Below are 25,910 nucleotides of genomic sequence, written 5' to 3' on the forward strand. Positions count from 1 at the left end.
CCAGGGTTGTGCCAGTCGGTGACCTGAGTCCACTGTTCTTTTACAGCACGAGTTTATGGAGTTCTCATATACCTACCTGCGTCTCATTTATGGCATATCATCAGTGTTTTCTGGATTAGCCAGTACTGCGTGGATAGCTCTTACATTTGAGTAATTTACACCCCATAATAATTTCAGCCGTCTATATTGGTTAATGCTACACAACATTTATTATTTCAAATCGGATCTTAGAACGGTTTACCGTTAAAATTCAGTTTCCTTCACCGTTCACTCTTTCGACAAATTCTCACATGCGGTGTGCATGGTAAATATCAAAGTCAGAAGAATGAGGTTACTGAATATATAGGACAAAATATCGAAAAAATATTTCAACAGGTAAGTCTAGATTTTCTATACTTAATTCCACGTATATGTACCTACCCGGTTCATATATCTCAAATTTACAATAATAAATCTATACTTCCCTATATGCACTTACCTTTCCATGTTTTGTCCTTTATATTCTTGTACTTGCCACTCTAGACAGAGGCCTGCCTTATGCAAATCAGTACCGACCCAGCTCCTCATGGGAACAGTCTATCCTGACCTGCCAGCATACTTTACATCTCTGGCAGTAACTAAGTGCTCATATATTTCCTCGTATGATGTGCTTTACATTTTTGCTAGTATATAAAGGTTTTTAACTTGTCACCCTGGCAATATGTCAATATTTATATTTGTTCTTCTGTACTGTAGTTTATATATGTGTCAGTGTCCTTACATGTTCTGCCTCAATGCATAGCAGTATCTCATCATACATGTCCATATATGATGTGCTTTACATTTGTGGCAGTAGCTCAGTGTTCATGCATGCCCTTGCATGTGCTGCCTCACACTGTTGGGTGCTTCTGAATGTTTATATATGTCCGTGCATGTTGTGCCTTTCATTGATTGTATATTAGTATTTATACTTGGCCTTTCATACTCTGGCTTACACATCCCTGTTTATGCATGTTCTTTCATGATGTTTTACATTGTTGGCAGTATCTCGTGGTGTATGCGTGTCTTTATATACTCTGGCTTACACATCCCTGTGTTTATGCATGTTCTTTCATGATGTTTTACATTGTTGGCAGTATTTCAGGGTGTATGCGTGTCTTTTCATACTCTGGTTTACATATCTCGGTGTTTGTACATGTCCTTTGATGTTGCGTTTGACAGATCTCCTCATGTTTATATGTTCTTGCATGTTATGGCTTATATACCTCATTGTTTATTCGTGCTCTTTCGTGCATAATACATTTGTGGCAGTATCTCAGTGGTTATTCATGTCCATGCATGTTGTGCCTTACATTGGTGGTTGTATCTGAATGTGAATACACCTTCTTTCATGTTGTCTTACGTATCTGACAGTATTTCAGTGTTTATACTCGTCCTTGCATGTTGTGTCTTACATTACTGGTTGTAGTTGAATGTTTATACACGCCCTTGTAAGTTCTGCCTCACCTTCGGGTCAGTGCCTCAATGCTCACCACACGTTCTTGCTGTTATGCCCTATTTGATTGGCCGCATATCAGTTCTTATACTTCTCCTGACATGCTGTGCCTTACACCCCTGGTAGTACTTCAGTGCCTATATGTGTTGTTGTTTGGTGTGCTTTATGTTTGGTTTGGGCTAACATATCGATGTTTTCATTGTCCTTGCATGTTCTACAATGCTAACATGGCAGTATGCCAGGATTTCTACATAACGTTTTATACCATGACCCTATATTTGTGGAATGTCCTTGTATGTTCTGCGTTGCGTGCATGGTACACACATCTTGTACGGCATACTTAACTTCTGTGACAGTATGTCAATGTTTATACATGTCTTTTTCACGTAGTGGCTAACATTTCTGGCATAGTCTCAGTTTCTGTATGCATTTTCATGTTCTGTCTCACATACATGTCAGTATCTCAGCGTTTTACCCATATGTTTGCATGTTGTGCCTCACAGTATTAGTTGTGTCTGAATTTTAGAAATGTACTTTCATTTTGTGGTTTATTTTTCTGACACATAGTCAGTGTTTCTGAAAGTCTTGTATGTTTTGCTTCACATGCGTGGTGTAGCCGTATGTCAGTGTGCACGTGTCCTTGCTTGTTAGGCCCTACATTCTTAGCAATAACTCCGTGTTTATACGTGTCCATGCTTTTTGCGCCTTACATTTGTGGTACTCTTTCAGTACCTCTGTGCCACACGTGCTCGACTGAATCCCAATCGTCATACATGTCATTGCATGAGGTGCCTTACAGGTGTGATCCCGGGAAACCACTGTATACACCCCCTGCCTCCGTTTCTCCTACATGCCAACATTTCGGAGTCGTGGAGGGAATTCTCATAATGTAAACACGTGTCCGTTCTTGAACTAGACCCTTTTATTTTTCATTGGCAGCGCCTCGGGGTATAAAAACACCCTCTTCCCGAGCTCCATACCGTCTGTGCTGGGGCTGTTCATACTTTTTCAGAGGGATACAAGAGCAGCGTTTCCAGGCGGAAGTGCCCCTGTGACCTTGGATTTGTAAAGTGTGGGGGCGGGGTGCTTTAGAATGTGCGTGTCCTGCCTCTCCCCATGGGTGCGGTGGGATTGTTGACACAGGTGGGACATGTAAGTGTACGGCCTGGAGCGCTCTACGTGGGCGTTTCTCAACACGGAGCCAGCGCTTCGAGGTCCTATTCAGCACGCTGCTGCTTTTCTATCATTTATTGAAGGCGGCCAGATGCGCCGTCAGTGGAATATACCTGTTGCAAGAATCTATAGGTTAATGGTTTAACTTCTGGGATCGCCAACGCAAATTTCTATACTTTCATGATAAATAAAACATAACTCTTTTAACTTGGGTAATAGGACCATTTTAAGTACTATGCAGGCCGTGAGAGCACGTGGTAAATAATGCAATTCACATCTAAAAAAATAAATAAATAATAAAACCTACTTACAAATAAAACACGATTTTCAGTAGAGTGCAGGCGGTGGCAACAAGTGGTGAATGTACGTGCACAGTATGTGTGCAAAACCATCCAGGGCCAAATGTGTGTGCACTGCTTGCGAAATACTGGCAGTAATTTGTGACCAGTAAATATTTTTATGAACCGATCTATGTACCATTAGGTCGGACTATGAAAAGATAACATTGAATTGCCTCCTAATTTGACCTACTTAATATTCATTAATTATAATTAAGTAATATTCAAATTGTAGCTCAGTCCAGTTTACCACAATCACACAGATAGTGGCCTCCATGAATCAGCATGCCACCATGTCTGTCATTTTTTATCTATCTTCTAAATATATAAAAACGAAAGTATGTCTGTCCTTTATGCATTACTACACCATTCATCCGATCACCCTGAAACTTTGGGAAGTTGTTGAGTACACTCCCGCAAAGGTTTCTGGCAAAAAAAAAAAAAAAGAAAAATGTGTTAAAAGTTGTTGAGTACACTCCGTGAAGGAAAAAGGGCCAAAAAAATAATAAACTGTTAAATATCGGCCCCCTTGGCCCCCCAGGGTCCTCATAATCTTTCCAATACTGAACGTTTACAGTTTACGGTGCGACTCGCTTTTGTAATGACCATCAACAAAGCACAAGGACAATCGCTGCAAGTGTGTGGACTAGATTTGGAGAATCCGTGCTTCTCACATGGACATGTGGCCAGCTCACGGGTCGGAAAACCTTTTTGATTTATTCGTGTACGCACCAGACGGAAAAACAAAAAATACTGTGTATCCACAAGCACTCGAATAAATCAACAGAATTAAAACACTTTAAAATGTTTTCCATATTAAAATGAATAAGTTTCAATAAAAATGACACAATTTAAATTGAATGTTATTATAACAAGTATCCTTAAATTTCCTTTCTTCTGAGATCGCAGCAACACGCGACAGGTAAGCTGGTTTTCAATAAACATATTTTTTAAATGCAGCTCTTTTGTTTTCGAGGAAACTGGCATGCATTTAAATAAAACGTTTGTTCAAGAGGTGGGTGTGGTCCCCTGGACCACTATCTACTCTCTAACAAACTTATTTTTTTACATTCACAAAGTAGGTGTCCCTGCGGAATCCTTGCCCTTTGTGAATCAGTTACCACCTCCTTTCAGAAGTCTGTAGCCTAGCAATGCTTTGCGACTGAATTTGTGTTCACAACCCATTGCAGTTTGGAAGGGATGTTCTAAAAACGCCCCTTCAGAATTATTTGGTACTTCTATTCTAAAACCTTTTTTGCGATTCGCTATGCACTTTTTTACTTAGTTATTTGCAGTTTTATATAGTGCAAACTGGACTTAAAGGTATTCCAGTACTTTTCATGGGCACCAGTTACATTACACAAAGGCACATCCATTTTTTGTTTTGTTTTTTTGGCACGGGGAGATTAAGTGACTTGCCCAGAATAACAGGAGTTCAGCCGATGCCAAGACTCAAAGCTGGTTACCCAGTTCAACAGTCGAGAGCTCTGGAATAGCAGAATGGCGTTAATATATACTAAAGAGGCATTTAATGGTCGGTAATCTGGTGATTTAGCAAATCGCAGGATTGCTGCCATTATAAATGTATTCGTGGATCTGACCCCTGGTTTCCTCACCACTACTGCAGTTAAGGTGTGTTGTGACACACACTGGGCCTCCAGTCGGGATCCATTGCAACAACAACAAGGTGAAGGGTGGAATGCCTGAATTAATGTCAGCCCACTGGCACCCGCTCAGGGCCTCGACCCCAGTCCATTGTTTTTCTCCACTATGCCACCTCAGTTTGGACCCAGCACATCCGTCTTGAGCCTGCTGGCATGAAAACAGGCCAGCCCAGACTGCCAGGCCAGGTCCTCACTGAACAAGAAAGCAAGCAACCTAGGGCCAGTGTTGCCCTGATTAGGGCTCATCACCCAGGTATAGCTTGATTCCAGGTGCACAGTGAGCGCCGGACCCATGTCTAAGCATACCCGACATACACAGGTTGTCACCTGCAACAACAACAAGATAACGGGTGGAATGCATGCATTAATCCAGGCCACTGTCAATCAATCATTTGGACCGCATCCCAGTCCATCATTTTTCGTCTACTATGCCACCTCGGTTTGGACCCAGCCATATGCAAATCTGTCTTGAACCTGCCCCAATGGGAACAGTCCAGCCCGACTGCTAGGTCAGGTCCAACCCTGAAACAGAACACAAGGACCCTAGGGACCTGTTTCGTCCTTTTATGTGTTTCATGCACCTCTAGTCAGATCCAGCCAGTTGTATGAGCTCATGAGTGCTTCTTGAGTAATTAAAGGTTGAAATCTTCGATTCCTTCCTCATGAACTTTCTTTCGCTGAGATCCACAGTCTTGGAGATTAGTAGGAGAAATCCATAGTAGTATATGTATTGGACTCCTTGAGTTTAGCCAAAGAGGGCTCCCGCTGCAGGTCCACACACATTTTAATACCATAAATCTGCTTTTAAAACTGACTAGCATTAAACTGCTTTAATATTTGTTTACAACGAATTAGAATCTGCTTATTGATATTTTTTTCCAAATAACATATTCCACATTTATTCGCTGTATCTGCGCCTTAAAGATCTCCTGCTTTAGGGGCTGTAAGGGACTATTCTCTGATTCTTAGTGGGTCGGGGTTTCCAACCCCTGCTCAAATCCATGTTTGTGCTGGGTTCGGACCTGCAAGCTGAATTGCGTTTACTCCACCTGGTAATTACAGGGTGCGATAAAAACCACACGTATTGTTAGATTTCGGCAAGGCACACCGTCTGGAATTCAAAAGAGGAAAGCATACAGGATTTAACATGGCTTGCAGATTTTGGTGCAGCAAACATTAAAATCAGCACGTTATTCATCGGCAGCCCAGAATAGGTATACTTTATCACACCTGTTAAATTCCAAACCCGTGTAAGTCTGATTTTATTTGCAGCGATAAATTGTACCTTCCTTCCAACCCGCTCATAATTGGAAAATGCGGGAGAATGGAAAGATGCTAGTTTGACCGTGGAGCACAGGCAGAGCCACTGGAAAAACACTGTTGGCAGCGGCGGTGCTTTGGACATAAATACAAATTTCCTGCACTAAACACATAATCCATCACCTGCTGCATAAATTGCAGATTTTAACGAACGCGTTTATGTGCAGCTCAAAGGGATCAAAAGCTGTGAAAATTGCAGGACATGGTGTGCAGCAGCAAGCCGGACACTTTGCAGAAGTTAGCCACTTTCAGCTGTTGATTACTGTAATTAGGCATTCATATACGTGCCAGTGTTGCTCAGATGGTGGAAGCATCCCAGTTTGATGGCCGTGGTTCAGTCGTTTTTTCTGCAGCAGGAGGCAGAACCTTTTAGTGCTTGACTTTAATTCAGAGTTGATACTGATTCCTTCTCATTCCAAGAGCTCACCGGAACTGGTCTGCACCAGGGGAACTACATACAGATCTCGAGCATGGTCACTCTGGATTGATGAGTCCACATTTTATTCCCTTTCATATCCTGGCTGCGGCAGAGCAGCAGTACAGTTGCTTCATCTGAGGCCAGAAATCAAACTGGTATAATCCAGAGACCATAAACTCTTTGACAGAAAGCCTCTACATTAGGCCATGAAGCGATCACAAGGTTTCAACACTAACCCTTCCTACTACTAAGCAATAGCAGATCTGACATAGGTAATTAATTATACTGTCCGACACAGAGAAATTAAAGCGCTCAAGAAAAAACCCTCAATCTCATGGACGGCTTTCACTCTCATCACCACAAATACACTAAGATTAGTCTTCTTGAACACCAAACCATCTAATTTTGCATCAGGCCCTGTGCCTCCATCTTAGACCAAAGATCATGTAGAACATGGGTACTCACAAACTTTCTCTCTGGGATACATTTACAGTGTGGTTTGTGGCGAGGGCTGTAATGGTGGGGGCAGGGTCATTGGGGGAGGAGCAACAAAAAAACTGTGGCCATGAGGTTGAACACAGGTCCCTGCAGCGTACGCCTTCGTCCACTGAGCCACCAGACCCGGCATACACACCTATCTCTCTCCCTCTCTCTCTCTCTCTCTTTGTCCCTCTATCTCCCCCTCTCCCTCCCTCTCCCTCTTTCCCTGTCTCCCTCTTTCCCTGTCTCCCTCCCCCTGTCTCCCTCCCCCTGTCTCCCTCCCCCTGTCTCCGTCCCTCTGTCTCCCTCCCTCTGCCACCCACTCCGTCTCCCTTCCTCTGTCTCCCCCTGACTCCCTCTCTCTGTCTTATTCTGTCTCCCTCTCTCTGTCTCCCTCTCTCTGTCTCCCTCTGTCTCCCTCTCTCTCTCGGTCTCCCTCCCTTTCACTCCCTCTGCCACCCTCTCTCTCACTCCCTCTGTCACACTCTCCCTCCCTCCCTCTGTCACCCTCTCCCTCCCTCCTTCTCTCTTCCTCTCCCTCCCTCTGTCTCCATCTTTCTGCCTCCCTTCCTCCCTCTGTCATCCTCCTACCTCCCTGTCTGTCTCCCTCCCTCCGTCCCTCTCCCTCCGTCCCTCTTCCTCCCTCTGTTTCTCTCCTTCTGTTTCCCTTTCTCTGTCTCCCTCTGTCTCCCTCTCCCTCTGTCTCCCACCGCCTGCCTCACTCCCTCTGTCTCCCTCACTCGCTCTGTCTCCCTCACTCTATCCCTCCCTCTGTTTCCCTCTGTCTCCCTCCCTCTGTCTCCCTCTGTCTGTCACCATCTGTCTCCCTTCCCGGCAGTGTTTGGGAACACTCTTTAATTTTTTTTTTATAACACAGGTACGATGTCTGCAAGGTCCGCGGGCCACCAAGGAAGGCTTGCCGGGCCGCAGGCGGCCCGCGGGCCGTACTATGAGTACCCGTGATGCAGATGCTTTTTCTCTCTTATGGCTAAAAACAATTAATTCCTGCCCAAATCTAGGATCTTTCCATTATTCTCTTAAGATCCATCACATATGCACAGTCCAGGAGGTTCTGGTTAAGAACAGGCCAATCACTGGTCTCCCTTTCTTCACAAAAGTCCTCAAAAGATGTACAACTGAAAGTTGAGCACACGTGCAAAACCCATCTCTTAGGTGACTTCAAAACTGGTTTTCATTCTGGACAGCACCTAAACCTCCCTCCTCAAATTTGTTGATGATACCCTACATATCTTCGTCAATGGTAATGCTTGCTTCCTGGTTGTTTAGGACCTGTTGACAGCATTTGACATCATAAATCGTATTGTACTTCTCAAAACTATGCACTAAATAATTGGTATTAGGGGTATGGTGCTTGAATGGTTAAGATGATATTAATGTAGTAAATCATAATGCATAGAAATTGCCAACTCCTTCTTTCCCCTGTACAGACTGACGTTGCCCAATCCTCACCGTTTTCCTTTGTAAGCCAAGCCGGCGGGTGTTGTTCGCATGAAACATGGAACTTCCATCTGAGATTTGAATGCACAAACTGCTTTGATTCTCTTTCCACCACCACCACCACTCCCAGCCCTGCCAATGAAAAACAAGCATGGATAACAAATATGAAGCCAAGACTAAACCAACAGAAGACGGAATTACTCCTGCTTCAACTCGAAGACAGAAGTTGCCAACAAACTGAACCAACCAAACTCAAGACATATGTTTTTCAACCTCAAAAAAGAATTTCTGCAAACTCCAGGGGTTTCAAGCTTAACAAGTTATTCCACATTGACCGTCATATCGGAGCTGGTAATAGGTGTCCGATGCCAACCACAATTACTCCGAAACCATAAGCCCTTCCTCCCTAAACCTAATCTTATCATGCATGGACTATGGAAATGAACATGGACAGAGCGACCCAAATCACGACTTGTACCAAGCAAAGAGGTTCTTCATATGGTTGTATGGAGGGTCTCTAACTCAAAATGAATTGAGTACGTCACGCTAGACTTTGCTTATATAGGATGGCTTCTCCTTACACCCCAGTTGACCTATAAAACTGTGTGCATTGCATACAAAGCAATTTATCTCAACAAACCTACTTATCTTACTCCAGAACGACAAGCATCCAACAAAAACGAAACTTAAAGCAGCCGAACACTCGGGTTCAAAGAGATTTTCAGATTTGAAACTTTTTTCTTGTTAGACACCCAAGATCTGAAAATCTCTTCCTTTACATATCAAAAAGACCCCTTCGACCTGTCTATTCAACAGGGTCAGCACTTTCTTGGTGCTCACCCGCCACACCTGAGACACTCATTTGAGCCTCTAAGCACAGACTTGGTCTCCCTGCATTTATCTGATTGTTGCCTCACGTGCTGACTTCTCTTACAGGCTGCGCATAGGTGTAGTTTGAAAACAAATAAAAGAAGTCTACTACTGGATACCAAGGCTGCCAATTCCTGATGCACCTCACGCCTCTTTCTCCCACCACACCACGCTATACTTCCTATCTGTTTATGTCATTCTCGCACGTGCCTCTCTATCCCAGCTTCCTTCCTTACCCTTCTTTTCTATTGTATTTCCCTTAGTCTGTCTCCCCTTTCTTTCTCTCTTGCTCTGCATCAAAGCCTGATGATGAAAAATAAGTCCCGGTCCCTAAATATGAGTGCTGGTGCCCACCACTAGCACAAATTAAGCACTGCACATAAGATCAGGTAATACCTACTCACTCTCATTATCACCAACCTCTAGTACATTTTGTTATCTTTTGTGTGATACCGAAGCCTCAGTTCTTACCTGATGTGCTAGAAATTGAAATTATGTTGTGTGTCAATGTCCATAACAGTATCTGTTTTCTTGCCTTTTATAATTGAAGTAACGCCATTTGTCTGCACTTTTTTGATACATGCACAACTTTTTTTAACTTTCGCCATTATTATTTATTTTTAGTGTCAATTCCCTGACGTGTCAATTGTCAATTGCATGCCATCAATGCCCGAAATGCATTGGACACATTTAAATGACAGTGCCTGAACTGTAGAATAATAATCATGATTTGGAATGAAAGTTGAACCAAATTTTTGAACTGAGTTATCGAACACTAAAATTGGAACTTAGTAAACAATAAAATGATCAACAATACAATACTGAATGGAAGTTGTTTTCTTGCTTGAAGGAAACACAAACACCAGTGTGCCAACCACGGGATGCAACTAGAGTTTCTCTAGTCTCACTACTTCAATTATTCAAACCGACGCCGTTGGACCCTCGACGTCTCCGGGTTGTGCACCACCAAAAACAGATTTACAACACAGATTATCCTTCTATCTATCATAGAACAAACATATTGCTGTGCATCTTCCGCATCATAGTATTCTTGCCTTTTATGACATATGTACTTGTTCTGCGCATCTTTGTTCCATTTTGCAGCCAAACCATTGTAAAGCGAGCTGTGCTTGATCGCTCAATAATTAAATAAATAGAATAAATTACGTGTGATTAAAGAAGACGGAATGTGTGATTGTATGGGAACAATTCTCACAAGCATTGGGGTTATTTATGTTCGATCCATCGGGATTTGATATGGGCCCCTTATCTTGGAAGTGAAGCAACTTCTTGAGTGTTCACGAACCCCAAAATATTCACGTCCCTCACTTATCCGGTTCTCCAATTTACATTTAAATTGAGCAAGTGTAGAAAGTGCGGTAAAGTAGACTAATTAGTCTGTTTTTATGGGAGCTGAAGAAAGAAGCAAAGCCATTCATTGTCAACATATTGTTTGTATAGTAAAACATCTGTTTTTGGGGAAATGTACTCTTTTCAGAAGGCCACAAGTAGGCTATGCAGGCATTGTACACTCGACGCGCACAGCGTTATGCGAATAGGTTTAAGTCACTTACGTGTGTACCAAGCAGGTGGGATACAGTATAGTTACTTTACGCATATGTAGCAAAAAAACGTGATATCCCAAAGGAGGACACGGGCATACATGCTTACACATGGATTGTACAGTGTATAGTTCGCACATCTAATATGCTACCTTTGAGTGTCTGTCTTTTCTTCTTCAGATACGATTGGCTCAACAAAAGAAATAGGCGGGTAAAATGCATCTATCGACAGCCAATTGAAATCCGTAAATGGGCATTCAGGATAAATATATGGGGAAGTCAATCCATTAAAAAAAATATTCTTTAAAAAAAATTGGAATACTACTTTTCAGCTGACAACATAGTTGCTGTTATTGCAGCACAAATTCCATCCAATACCAAGTGTGGATTGCAAGTATGGCACTGGTATTGTTTTTGCTGACTATGCAGATTTTTACACTGGATCTGGCCTGTAAAACACTTTGGAAACTCATATTATTTTAGATGAACGATATGGAATTTAAAGGGTTTTCCGCAGTTTTTGGGGGATCAGGAAAAGGTATCTAGGTTATGATGTATTTTTTGGCTGCAACAGTATTAGCAGAGAGGACAGTCACTCCCCAGATGCTGATAATAATTTGAATGTAGAAGTTTTATAATGCGTTGTCTGCACAGTGCTGCACATGATTTAGTCATTTTTCATAACAGCATCTCAACCAAGGCATAAGGACACATCCTTTCCGTCTTCCGGTCTTGTGATAAATTACATTGATGCACATTCTCAGGAGTGGAGGTGGACAACACGGTTGATTGACTGTTGCCCTAATCTAAGACTTAAAAAAGTTTAATTTGCATGTTTAAATTCTTTCTTTTAAATTCTAAAGATTCTGAATTGTTGGTGTCCTGGATTTCTGGAAAGCATGTGTCTGTCTTTCATTGGTGTTTCGGCTCATGTCTCATCCGTCACTCTTGGCTTATCGTCATAGGAATAAGACTCTACAGATGGAGAAGATCAAGACACGGCTCAAGTGTGAGTTTGAGTCGCTGGAGTCTGAGGAGCGGCACCTGAAAGAGTACAAGCAGGAGATGGACCTACTGCTGCAGGAGAAGATGGCACACGTGGAGGAACTCCGGCTGATACACGCTGACATCAATGTGGTACGTGGTATTTTCAGTTTGCCCATTGTGCTTTGGTGGGCCCAGATTAATTTGTACACAATCTTGGATTTGCAACAGCTTTAGGGCCTTATGTATATTTTGGCACTCGGGGTACACCATCTCAAATGTAGTAGATATCCTGTCCACCATATTACAAGTGCTATAGGTTATAACACACTTGTAATCCGACCGGGCAGGATATTCACCACATTTGTGACACAGTATCTTGCCTGCCAAATTCATAAAAAGGCCCATAGTATTTTGTAACTGTGTGCAAATATATTCTGATTGTAATTCCTTGTGTGGACAACAGATGGCATAGCACAGTCTTTACATATGGTCCCCATTGAATGATCTCATAGTTTGTGATCACCAATAAAGTAGAATGTTCAGTGTAAAAGGATGGTTATTTGACTGAATTGTACCTAGTCAGATCATTTTGTATTTGCTGATCTGCTGAACATACCCTATTTTGGAACAGTTTTTGATGGGATGGGGAAGGAAGCCAGTGTGGAATACTTCCCTGTGACAAGTCAAGGAAGGAGGGATCAAAGAAAATGATCATGATTTGTGCAGAAGGAGGAGGGATAGCTCTCTGTGACAGTTTTGTGGCACAGAAGGTAATCGGACGATAGAGTGAAAGGAAACGAAGCTTGGAGGGGTAAAGTTCTAGCGGATAAAGAGAGAATAGATGAGTGGTTTAATAAGCAGGCCTCGAAAAATTAGAAAATGTTGCCAGACCTGCAGGTTTAGTGGCATAATCTACTTGACCTAACTGTAATGCGCTTGACCCATAAACATGTCTCAAATTGTGTGATCCTAGGCAAATATTTTATGTCATCAAGTCGCCTTTTTCTTCATTATCAAAAACAAGAGCACATTCAAATGGGTGAATTTAGCACATCTGCTGTACAAAACACTCTTTTGTTTGATTTCATTGACTAAACTTTTGCTCCACGTATAATAACAATGTAGCTCACATATAGGGTACACAGGACCCCTGTCTTGCTTCTTATTTCTCTAAGAACATTGTCATCAGGGAGAGGGCATGAATGTTTCCCAGTTCATGTTTAAAAACTCTTGCTTTTAATAAATATATTACTAAAGCATGATGGGGTAACATAAACCTTCCTACTGACATGCAGTTTTACTCATAAAACTATATATATATGTGATCAAGGGCTGCATAGCCCGAAACGCGTCGTCGTGAGAGGTGACAAATAAAATACTTCTTGCCTGAAACATTTGCTGCTGAGGCCTGAGTTTCCTTCTTCGCCTGGCGTTTGCTTGGAAGTGGTGGGAATCGTCTCGAATATATATATATATATATATATATATATATATATATATATATAGATGTATATGTATATGTATATGTATATATATATATGTATATGTATATATATATATATATATATATATATATATATAGATATATATGTATATATATATGTATATATATATATATATGTATATGTATATATATATATATATATATATATATATATATATATATATGTATATACATATATATATATATTTATATATATATATATATTCAAAGTTGGTCACTCTCCTCACCAAACGTATTTAAGCTTCACCGACAACTCTCTGGAGGGAACAGAGACCTCCTTGGACTTGAATCCAGATATCTGAAAACCCAATCTGCCTACTCACAATCCCTCTTCAGAGCAGCTCCAACCTTCTGGAACTTTCTTCCTGGAGAAATGTTGCCAAGACGGCTGGCTAACCTACCCAAAAAGACTAAAAACCTCCCTGTTGAATTGTTTTCTGAATTAATTTCAGCAACAAGCTTGCTTTCTACATATATCAACTTTATCCCGGACATGCTTATCCCTCACCTCTTTGTCTTTTCCTCCTTGTTTTGCCAAGTTCTCATTCCTACCACTCCCCTTTTCTTCTTCATCTCCCCTCCTTCAAAATTACAATTTCGAATTAACCCTCACCCCTTGCACCCATCGTTCCTCTCCTCGTTCCCCTTCTTCCTTTGAAAAGTGTTCTCCTTTCTATTAACCTATCTAAGGTGAACTCTAATTTATAAGGGCCATTTCAACTCACAGGACAAAAAACAAAATATGGTTAAGTGCCTTCTGCAACAAATTCAGCATTGCGAGTTAATGCACTCCTCCTGGTCTCTGCTGTGCTCAGCAGGTAATACGTTTGAATCCTGGTGAGGCCAACTTGGCCTTCCATCCTTCCAAGGTCGCTACGTGGTGTGCTTGTCATTAGATTAAAGGTAGCACCTGTTATTTCTGAGAGCACCGGCGGTTGCAGGGAAGCACAAATCTTTCTTCACTTCCCCAGTACTGTAGACCTGCTTGGCTATGTCGTCTTCTACTTTGGCCAAGCCCCATTATGACCTTTCAAAGTAGAAGGGACTTCTTAATTTTACCCTCAGCAGTCATTCGATTATTTCGATGCAACCCATAGACCTAAGCCATCATTCCTGTAGCCATCATTGGCACCAGTTGTGCGCCGCCATAAACTGCATACAGAATCGTGGGACCCAATTCACAAAGGCTTAGTAAAAATTCAGAAATTTCGGCATCTTAGATTCTCGTTATTCCCCAAAAATACCCCAAAATATGCATAGAAATCTACGCATATTGAATATTTCCATTGATGCACATCCTCCTCTAAAGTTGTTACTTGGCCACAGAGTGTTTGAGAGATTGGTTCATTTGCACAGACCCTTTTTTCTTTACAGCTCGCCTGTAAATAATGGTGTGCTCCATTTCTCTAACATATAAACAAACAAACGTATTCCCTCTTTTTGCAGGAATTGAAGGACTGGGTTCTTTAAGACCCAGCGGTGCCAGGGCACAACACCTGAAACCTTCGTGGGTAACCTGCTCCGGCGTACAAGTCACAGAGACACGGGACACTTCCTTCGACGTCAAAGATTCAAGGTTTATTTGCTGCAGGGAACACAGAAATCACAGGAAGTACATCGAGTGTAGTTCGGGGAGACTGCTTCAAATTGGTTCTGTGGATCGCTCCTTTTATACAGTTTTTACCCATAGGATAACATGATACACAAAGGTTTACAACCCGGTTCCCACAATTATCCCCCAGAGGGGTCGCTTTGGTCACTTTGAAACACACAAGGTCCGGAACATAAGTGCGGAAACATTTGGCGGTTCCCAACTGTAAAAACCCATCTTCCCACCATTAGCAAATTCCAATCAGCAGTAAAACAGATCGAAAATAGGAACGAAGACAGGTGCAGAGGAAGACGGAGACAGTGGGGAGATCGGAAAGGGTGTAAAAGGGGAGGTATCGGGAAACACGAGATACAGGCATCAAAGGGACGTGCCTAATGAGATGCACGGCTGAGACAATAAGCCCGTGCGGCAAGATGAGCCTCAAGCGGCGCCATCTGCCTTACAGTGGCATCCCCCTCGTCATAAAGACACTTACAAAGAACATGTGTCTTCCGCAAATATCTTGGGAGTCCCAGGGTCGCGAAGCGGACAGCGTCCGTTCGCTGGCTACTTGAGGGCAAGAGACAAAATGGATGCCGTATCTTAAGATGGAACCCGTGGGTACAGATGAAAAACCCACATAACAAACGAACGGTTTAAGTTAGCACAGCGAAACTGCGCACACTTACTAAACTCGTCATTTGCGGTTCATAGATACCAGACTCGACCATATTCGTGCGAGTCGAAAACACCACTTACAATTGTCACGGAACCTCAGACGCTCCTTTTGCCCTCATGTAGGCAAGCACTAGTCGGAATCATATTCGATATTCATCAGACCATCGAGATGTTGCTGTAGCATAGCTCTGTCCAATCGAGTCCCCTTGGTAACAGATGGTTGTCTCATACACGTTGTAGCACAGAGGCCACATAAGGCAGGACCACACTGCACACAAAGGCAACACGTGAACAGGAACACTACCACAACTCCGATGATCATCAGAATTTTCCAACCCCAGGTCGACATCAGGCCCCAAAACCATCCAAGTAGCGTCCAATCCCCTACATCCACGTGTATGGATTCGGAGATCTTGTGCAACCTCGAGATGGCTTGATAGACGGTAGGAGCATTATCTGGAATGAAAATGCAGCAGCTCGAATGGATCACCTTACATACCCCACCACGATCTGCTAAGATGACATCTAAAACCATACGGTTTTGTAACGTCATAAGTCTCTCCGCTTGAAGTTCTGTGGTGATATTACCAAGGGCACTGGCAGTAATATTAGCTGTCGATTCTACCACTCGAGTCAACTGTCTCAGGTTCCTACTATTAACCATAGGTCCCCAAAACGGGAGGAAACCCTTGAAAAAGTCTCCTGCCTCTTGACCGGCAGTATCCTCTTCGCTAATTACGCCTCGCACAACTCTAGTCTTATGATAATCGGCATCTACAGTGAACGTCGGAGGCAACAGATTTGCAATAAAACATGAGCCCATGAAGTCAGCGGGCAGCCATGTGTATGCACGATCATAACAGATAAAGTATGTACCCTTGGCAGCCAGAAACACAGGGGACGAGAACATCGGCAGAATGTAATTTTCAGTGCAAGCACTTGCTCCAAGTCGGGCTTGCGATCTTCGGCCACGACCCATGAGACAAAAATTACCAGTGTGGGGTACGACCCATATTGGAGGCGAGCTTTTAAGCTGCTTTTCACTAGTGAACACACTATATTCACCTCTACTTAGGACCTTATAGGCTTGTACCTCTTCTTCAGGGATAAGCGAAGGATCATAGATCTCACTATCTAAGTCCTCTATGGCTATCGATAAAGGCTTCTGATACGAGGTAGGGCCAGAGTAGGGGGAACGTGGTTCTCGAATGGGGTGGAAACCCAGTGCGCTTCGAAACATTGTTTGAAATGCTCGAGCTGACCCTTGGGAACTATACGGTAACACCAGATATGGAATTCCCTTATCCGTAGTATGTGGCATCAACCCACACACCCAACAATTAGTAGTGTTAACCACTAACTGATGCTGATGGAGGAGCTGAATAAAGGAATTGTTGCGGAATTCTACACGTCTAGCCTGCTCGTGTTCCGGTAACATGTGAAAGGAATGGGGAGAAGCAGTAGAGGTAAGATTAGGGTAAGAAGTAGGAGTAGGTGTAGCAGGTAAGAAGTAAGACATCGTATAATACACCCCACCCGCCAATAATGCAGAAGCAGTCAAAAACAATACAAACAGTTGGAATATAAAACATTTGGTACGACTGAGTTGCTGCAGCTTGAATCTATAGACTTGAGCCCCTTCCAAATCATTCAGCTTCGAGAATGCCATTCCCTATGACCGTCCGCAACGTTTCTTGACGCACTTCGTTCTGTGCAGCAATAGTCAATCCCCAGGAGTTCCTAGGAACCGACGGCCTTTAACCTAGCGTCAAGACCTACTGTCCAGAAGGAAGTACGCGCGCGGCCCTACGGCCTCCAATACACAATATGTATGTACAAGCACAATGTCTCTCAGGCTGTGGAAGTAAAAAGATACAAGGAAGGAAACTCAATATATATATATATATGTACACAAATCACAGTAATACGAATGTTCAAAACTGATCACGGGAAACGAGGATATTGCAGTTGTCAATTTCAGCAAAGCAAGAAAAAAATTTATTTGTCCTTAGTGCGAGATCGCAGAGAATATCTGTGTTTCCCGGGACGTGTCTGCTCGTCGAACAAAGGATCCGTTGAAGAGACAGCGTCCTGCTGATCAGTTGATTGTTCTGGTCTTGAGTCTTTCGCTGACAATGTTTCAACAGTGGCTTTCTGCTGCGCTGAGGATTCTCCAACAGGCTGTGCGTCACTGAAAGGCACAAACGCCGGCAATGTTTCTGTTTCTGTTGACGCAATGCCTTTCCTTACCCACGGGTCTGCCGGCAAAGGGATAGGGACTCGCTTGGTGTGCGTAGCGTGCACCCAATTCTTGCGCCCCTCAAGACGAACGGCAGTCCTCGTGGCCAGGAGCACCTGGTAAGGTCCGGTAAACCTTGGGTCCAGATTATTCTTGCGTGAAAAGTTGCGTGTTACCACCCAGTCTCCGGGCTGGAGCTGGTGGCCTGGACCCTCCGTCTGCGTCGGCAATGCGTCGTAAACCTGTTGGTGAATTAACCTCAGTTTAGCAGTCAAGTCATGTAAATAGTCAATCAACATTGGATACTCAAGATCAGAGAATATTCCTGGCCTAGGAACCCCCCACACATTCGCAGGACGGCCGAACACTATCTCATAGGGACTAAGCCCTACTCGGGAGTGTACAGTCGCCCTAGTTGACAGTAATGCTAAGGGTAAAGCGTCAGGCCACGAAAGACCAGTCGTAGCCTGAATCTTTGCTAACTTTAGTTTAAGGGTACCATTGTACCCCTCAACTAATCCAGCTGACTGGGGATGATTGGCGCTGTGGAATTTTTGGTTTATTCCAAGGCCCTTACACACACTCTTCATCACACTTCCAACAAACTCACTTCCGTTATCTGACCACACGACTCTAGGCATTCCATACCGAGGAAAATATTCCTTCAGTAGGATTTTCGCAGTAGACAAAGCAGTATTGTCTTTGAGGGGATAGGCCTCGATCCATCGAGAGAATGCGCAAACCACGACTAAAACGTATTTCAGGTTATTGCATCGCTCCATATGGATGAAGTCCAATTGAATCACCTCAAAGGGATACGAAGGAGGAGCAAAACTGCCAGGGGGAGTTGGGGTTCCTTTGCCAGGATTGTACATTATACACACCATACAATTCTTCACCAGACGTTCAGCACATTTTGTAATTCCATCATTCTTCCACACAGGCGACAACAACTTACAAATACCTTTCGCGCTAATATGTGCTAACCCATGTGCCATTGTCACAACAGCCAGCACATACGCATCAGGCAACATCCATCTTTTCTGATCCGACAAATCAATCCAACAACCACTCGCATCCAACTTTCCCGTACTTTCTTTCCACTTCATCTTTTCAGTCTCGGTGGCCTCATTCTGAATTGCTTTCACGCTCTCAACAGTATCTTCACACATACTTGATTCTGTAGGCCACCTAACCGAACTCGTCACATACATTCGAGTGCTAAGGTTCCGGGCAGTCTCCTTAGCAATCTCATCTGCAAACGCATTACCACGACCAACATCATCCGTCACTTTACGATGCGCACTACACTTAACAATCGCAACTTGTGTAGGCAAAGTCAATGCATCCAAAAGATCATTCACAAGCTGGCCATGCTGTATCTTCGTACCGTGCGACGTCAAAAAACCACGCTCTCGCCACAATCGTCCAAAACTATGCGCTACACCAAACGCGTATTGACTGTCGGTAAACACATTCACACGTTTCCCTTTTGCTAACACACATGCTCTAGTGAGAGCGATCAGCTCTGCAGCTTGGGCAGAATTCTGATTCAATCTTGCAGTTTCAACAACAGTGTTCAGTGTTACAACAGCATAAGCGGTAGTCACATCGCCATTCGGCAACTTAAAACATGACCCATCCACATACAGAGTGCCATCCGGATCTTCCAATGGGGTGTTTTTAAGGTCCACTCGACCTTTCGTTTCTTCTTCAGTCCTCAAGTAGCAGTCATGTTCTGCTACTTCATCTGACTCTGCACTAATCGGTAACAAAGTTGCCGGATTTAGGACATTACAACGTTTTATCTGAATATGGCTTGCCAAGAGCGTCAATTCGTACCCAGATAACCTCGCACTCGTCAAGTGCTGAGTTTTCGTTCGATTCAAAAGAGTATCGACTGCATGCGGAACCATCACCGTAAGCATATTATCCATGACCAATCCTGCTGATTGTCGGATGGAGACCGCAGCTGCCGCAGTTGCTCTCAAACAACTCGGCAATGCTCTAGCTACTGGGTCTAAGGTCGAGGAAAAATATGCACATGGACGTTGCTTACCACCAAAAGGTTGCGTCAGAACACTCAAAGCACAACCGTCCCTCTCGTGAACATATAACGTGAACGGCTTACCGTAGTCAGGGGTACCTAACACAGGAGCCGAACACAATGAATCACGCAGTTCAGAAAAACTTTTCTGACATTCATCCGTCCATGGTAAAGGAGTTGAAACATCCTTGCACGTAAGAGCCACCAATGGTTTCGCTAGCAATGAAAAATTAGGAATCCATTGCCTGCAGTACGACGTGATACCTAGAAAGGCACGCACATCTCTTTGGGTTTTTGGCACAGCCATTCGCGCAATCGCTGCAATTCTCTCTGGGGTCAATCTCCTTCCCTCCTTTGACAATAAGTGACCTAGATAGGTTACTTCTTGACAACAATATTGGAGTTTAGAAGGTGACACCTTGTGATTTAACTCACAGAGATGTTGCAGCAACGACACTGTAGCAATTTTGCAAATGTCCTGAGTATCGGCAGCCACCAATAAGTCGTCGACGTATTGGATTAAAGCCGCACCAACCGGCAACCGAAACGCATCCAGTTGACCCTTCAAGGCTTGACTGTAAATCGATGGACTCTCACAGTAGCCCTGAGGAGCGCGTTTGAACCGGAAGCTACGTCCACCGAGAGAGAAACCGAAAAGGTCCCTACTCTCTTCGGCAATCGGGATGCTAAAAAACGCATTTTTCAAATCAATCACCGAAAACCATGATGCAGAAGCTGGAATCAGAGTCAGTAGCGCCGTGATGTCAGGCACAACAGGAAATTGAGGAACCACAATTTTATTTACCTCCCGTAAATCGATAACAAAGCGATAAACAGGCGGTTTTGTAGGATCTGTACGTTTAAGAATGGGCAGTACAGGGCTATTGCACACGTTTCCCCGAGTCTCTTCAATAACATCTTTCTCGATCAGATCATAAATGATCGCTAACAAAGCTCGTTCACCATCAAGGGAGATACGATACTGGGGAATACGTGGCAATCGCACATTCGATTTCAACTGAACAACATAGGGGGAGATATCAAGTAGGCCCACATCATTTGGACCCGTCGCCCACAAAGACGCAGGAAGAGAACTCAATTCCGGTGGAAGCTTATCGAGAGACAAATACATGGGAGAGACCACCCTCTCTCCTAACGTAAGCTTTACACCCGCAGGAGAACAGTACAAAGTTGCATACAAACGTTTAAGCAAATCCAGGCCCAAAAGATTTTCGCCACAACCCGTGGTTAAAATCAACGGAGCTTCTAGCTCACGTGGCCCAATTTGAAGGGGCAAAGGGCGTGAAACAGGATTGCTAACGGGGGCGCCAGAGAATCCAACGGAAACATTTGTTAAGCCAGACAAAGGTGCGCCAGGGAGTTTCGAATGCATGATAGAACTTTTCGCTGCACCAGTGTCCAACAGAAAAGGCTCAACGACGCCCGATGTAGCAACTGCGACGTAAGGCCCTCTCTGATCAACCGGAACTGATACCACTCCCTCTCCTTGTCTTTGGCTGTCCTAGTAATTACTGTCGTCAGTTCCCTGATCGACGTAATAATCGTCTACATTGTACTGCGCAGATCGTCCTTGCGATGATCCACGTTGATCGAAACAGTTATTAGAATTTGACGAGTTGTCAAAGCGATCGTTCTGAGCACCACGACCTCTACCACGTGATGCCTGCTGTGAACCACCACGGCCTCCTTTAGACGAATTACCGCTATTACGTTCATTTAAAGTAGGACAATTGAATTTAATGTGTCCCTCTTGTCTACAATAAGCACATTGATTGTACCCTAACGAGGATCTTTGAAAGGAGGAATCATTACGCGGCTGCGATCTATTCGATTGCGACTGCGATCTATTCTGTTGGGGCGCATTCTGATTAGAACGCGGCGGATACGCTTGTTGCAACAACACTTTAGTTTTTAGTTCTTTCGTCTTTTTGTCAGCACGGTCATTCTCCTCTTTCTCCCTATTCTCATAATATTGTGCAGTAGCCAATATCTGAGCTGAGGTAGAAACGGCCCATGCACTCTCTGAATTCTTTAATTTATTGCTCAAATCGGGCAACAAGTTCGACACAAATTTATCCACAAACAACCTCTGTCCACCCTCAGTACCCATATCCTGTCCACTGTGGTCAATGAATGCTTCTTCAAACCTCGTAAAGAAATCCGAAACACTCTCATCTTTCTTTTGTTTGCAAGCTGACAGTTTATCCCAATTTACCCTCATAGATGGCATAAGAGTCTTCATTAACGTTATTATTCGCTGAGGAAGAGCAGTAATCAATTGGTCGGGTTTAGCAGCAGCCACTTGTCCAGCATCTGCCGCTGTAATGGCAGCCCAATCACCGCCTAATTCATTTGCGTGATCTTGGTGACGAATCTTAGCCCATACCGGTTGCGGTACGACGTTGCCAAACAACATGTCGATATCGGCAAGATTCATTACCGTAGCATCTACGAGCTGCGATAATTCCTTATAATACCCAGTTGGATTTTTGCGAGGATCAGGCAAAGATTGCTTCACCTGAAGCACTTCCGATCGTTTCCATGGGAGGTGTATCCACACTCTCTCAAAGTGCGCCACTACCTGAGGATTAGCATTAGTATCAGCTGGTATCCAAACTGGCGGAACTTCACGCATAGGATATTAGCCAGACTCGTCTGGTTGGTGTTCAATATCCTCAACAAACAATGCATGAGGTATTGGAGCGGGACGGAAAGATAATAACCGCTCAATAGCACGTCGAACGTTAGTATCTACTATCAGTCCAGTTGCGAACTGAAGCCGAAGTTCAGACAGGGCGGTCAGCACCTCGTCAGACGCATCGGCCGCTATCTGATCATGTAGGAACTTACACATTTCGTCAAACACATATCTCTGAGTTGGTATGTTGAATTGACTAAACGTTTCGAGAACAACACGGGGTGGATTTCTCTGCGGATTTACCATCCAACCCATCGCCATATTATATAGCGCAACGCGTTCCCTGTTACCAGGAAGCTGACTACGTCTCTGAGGACCATCGGAACCAGCAGACCCATGAACAGGTCCGAGCGACTGAAAGAAACTGGCTGCAAGAGGAGAATTACGACTACGAGTAGAGGGAGAGAGATATGACACAGGACTAACAAGAGAAGGAGTAGAAACAGTAGCAGCAACAGGGGTTAACAAAACAGGAGCAGTAGCGGGAGCAGGAGTATGTGGAGGCGGAGGAGCCGTAGGGATAGCAACAGACAAGGGAGCAGGAACAGACGGAAGAGCGGGTGCAGGTTGAGGAACAGGCGGAGGAACAATAGGTGGAAGAACAGGTACGGCAGGGACCACAGGAGCTGCGGTACCCTGTACGTACGGAGGTGGCGACTTCATAAGATAGGACATTAAAGGATCCTCAACTAACTCTTCCTTCTTATCCGACTCCGTAGGCAAAGCAGGATAACATTTATCTATGGTCATACGCTGTAGCCTCTCAAACACTTCCTTATCCTTATCCTCCTTATCACGCTGGAACTGCTCAGCTTTCTTCACTATGGTGGCAACATTATCTCGCTGACTACGTTTATTCTGTCTGATCTCTTTCTGTCGGGCTTCTTTGCGCCACAACCGAAAGGCATCAAACATGGCCGGCCTTGATTTACGTTAGAACAACTTCATTTCTAGATTATCTAAGATCGACGCCTCGAAGCTACCGTGAGGTGGCCAACGAAGGTCGCCGTCTTTCTTTGTATATTTAATCCAATAATCGTTAAAGGTAATCGGGCCTAGCCCATGTTTACTATACAAGTCATAAGTAGGAGTTCCAACCGGAGGTATCGGACACGAGTCCTCCAGTCGGGAATCCGCACCACAAGGTCTGAAACAACTGAACAAAGTACTGCGACCAGGCATCTTGCACACTAGCCGAGTTTCACAAACTTCAAGGGTTACGGGATTTACCAAGTCCCAGCAAAGAACAAAACCCTCGGTTTTTGGCGGCTGCTGTCGTCAAACAATACAACAAAGTACCAAGAACCACAAATGCAATGGAACCATGCAACCACTAAGTAATCACAACCAAGAACTCTGGGAGCGACCCACAAATACTTAACTCAAAGATCGATGGCGTCACCAGGAAGGCCCGTCAATCGTCTCGCTATACCAAGGTCTACGCCAGGCGCCAAAACAGGTCTACAGTCAGGGCAGCAGTCCGTCGCAGCCGTCAGGAGGCGGGAATCTTCGCGGGAAAAGTCTTCGGGCCACTTATTTCGACAACAGGATCGATGAAGCGGAGTGCACCTTCCCTCGGAGATTTCACACGAAGTTCCTCACGATCGTCGGGCTTGGACCTGTACCACTGATGCAGCCCCACGTTGGGCGCCAACTGAAGGACTGGGTTCTTTAAGACCCAGCGGTGCCAGGGCACAACACCTGAAACCTTCGTGGGTAACCTGCTCCGGCGTACAAGTCACAGAGACACGGGACACTTCCTTCGACGTCAAAGATTCAAGGTTTATTTGCTGCAGGGAACACAGAAATCACAGGAAGTACATCGAGTGTAGTTCGGGGAGACTGCTTCAAATTGGTTCTGTGGATCGCTCCTTTTATACAGTTTTTACCCATAGGATAACATGATACACAAAGGTTTACAACCCGGTTCCCACAATTATCCCCCAGAGGGGTCGCTTTGGTCACTTTGAAACACACAAGGTCCGGAACATAAGTGCGGAAACATTTGGCGGTTCCCAACTGTAAAAACCCATCTTCCCACCATTAGCAAATTCCAATCAGCAGTAAAACAGATCGAAAATAGGAACGAAGACAGGTGCAGAGGAAGACGGAGACAGTGGGGAGATCGGAAAGGGTGTAAAAGGGGAGGTATCGGGAAACACGAGATACAGGCATCAAAGGGACGTGCCTAATGAGATGCACGGCTGAGACAATAAGCCCGTGCGGCAAGATGAGCCTCAAGCGGCGCCATCTGCCTTACAGTGGCATCCCCCTCGTCATAAAGACACTTACAAAGAACATGTGTCTTCCGCAAATATCTTGGGAGTCCCAGGGTCGCGAAGCGGACAGCGTCCGTTCGCTGGCTACTTGAGGGCAAGAGACAAAATGGATGCCGTATCTTAAGATGGAACCCGTGGGTACAGATGAAAAACCCACATAACAAACGAACGGTTTAAGTTAGCACAGCGAAACTGCGCACACTTACTAAACTCGTCATTTGCGGTTCATAGATACCAGACTCGACCATATTCGTGCGAGTCGAAAACACCACTTACAATTGTCACGGAACCTCAGAATGCTTTACCCAAAAGGTGCCAACTCGCAACAATATAATTTGTTCGGCTACTCACCCTCTCTCTCTCTCCTGCCTCCTTCCTATTCCCCATCCTCACCCTAATTTAGCATTGTGGGAAATCTACTGCATAATGGCTGAACGTGCCATTTGGCAGATGAGCAAGAGCTGTTCAATGCTTGTATGAAATGCTGCAATTCCACACTAAAAGATGAGGAAGGAGATCTGGAACTGGAGGAAGCATCCCCTGAGCCCTTTTGCTTGACCCAGGAGAAGTACCTTCTCTAGCACTGTGCAGACCTCAACACACACAATCAATAAAAAGGCAGATAGAAAAGGTTGTTGGAAAGTGCCATCATAATCCTTACGGCGGAGCTGAGCCTGGCTCTTTGAGCCCCTGCCGCGGAATCCCCCGCTGGTTTCACTCCGCCCACCGTCATCCTAATATGGCGGTTGAGACTGAATTCTACAATGTGACGTGAAAAGCCTCAGACTGCTAGTCGAAGGCTTTCCGCCCAACATTGTAATCTGGGCACATATTGTTTTCTAATGAAGGCAATCAGTTCATTTGCAGTCAGCATGTCTGATAATTTCATGCTTTTACCACAATTAGTCCGGCTATGAGTAGGACATTTAAAAAGGGATTGGCTGTGACCATATTGATTTTATTAGTATGTGGCCATAGTTGCAAAACGTCCCACAGCTTGTAAAGTGGGAAGACATACTAGTCACTCCCACTTGTATAATAAGCAAAAGGTTGCCTGGCGAAAAGATCCATAATGCCTTGTATATTCATAAAAACATCAACAAAATATG

At 44.2% G+C, this 25,910-nt stretch overlaps 1 protein-coding gene across 1 annotated transcript in view; it reads left to right on the forward strand.

The window, feature by feature from the left end:
* Positions 1–25,910, forward strand: part of ZC4H2 (zinc finger C4H2-type containing) — an 81,400-nt gene that overhangs the window by 11,477 nt on the left and 44,013 nt on the right. Inside the window, exon 2 of the mRNA XM_086918373.1 lies at positions 11,723–11,894. Coding sequence (XP_086774499.1) covers positions 11,723–11,894 — 172 coding nt within the window. The remainder of the gene's footprint in view (positions 1–11,722; positions 11,895–25,910) is intronic.

Source organism: Lissotriton vulgaris, chromosome 4_1 (assembly GCF_964263255.1).
Source record: "Lissotriton vulgaris chromosome 4_1, aLisVul1.2, whole genome shotgun sequence".
Classification (NCBI taxonomy): domain Eukaryota; kingdom Metazoa; phylum Chordata; class Amphibia; order Caudata; family Salamandridae; genus Lissotriton; species Lissotriton vulgaris.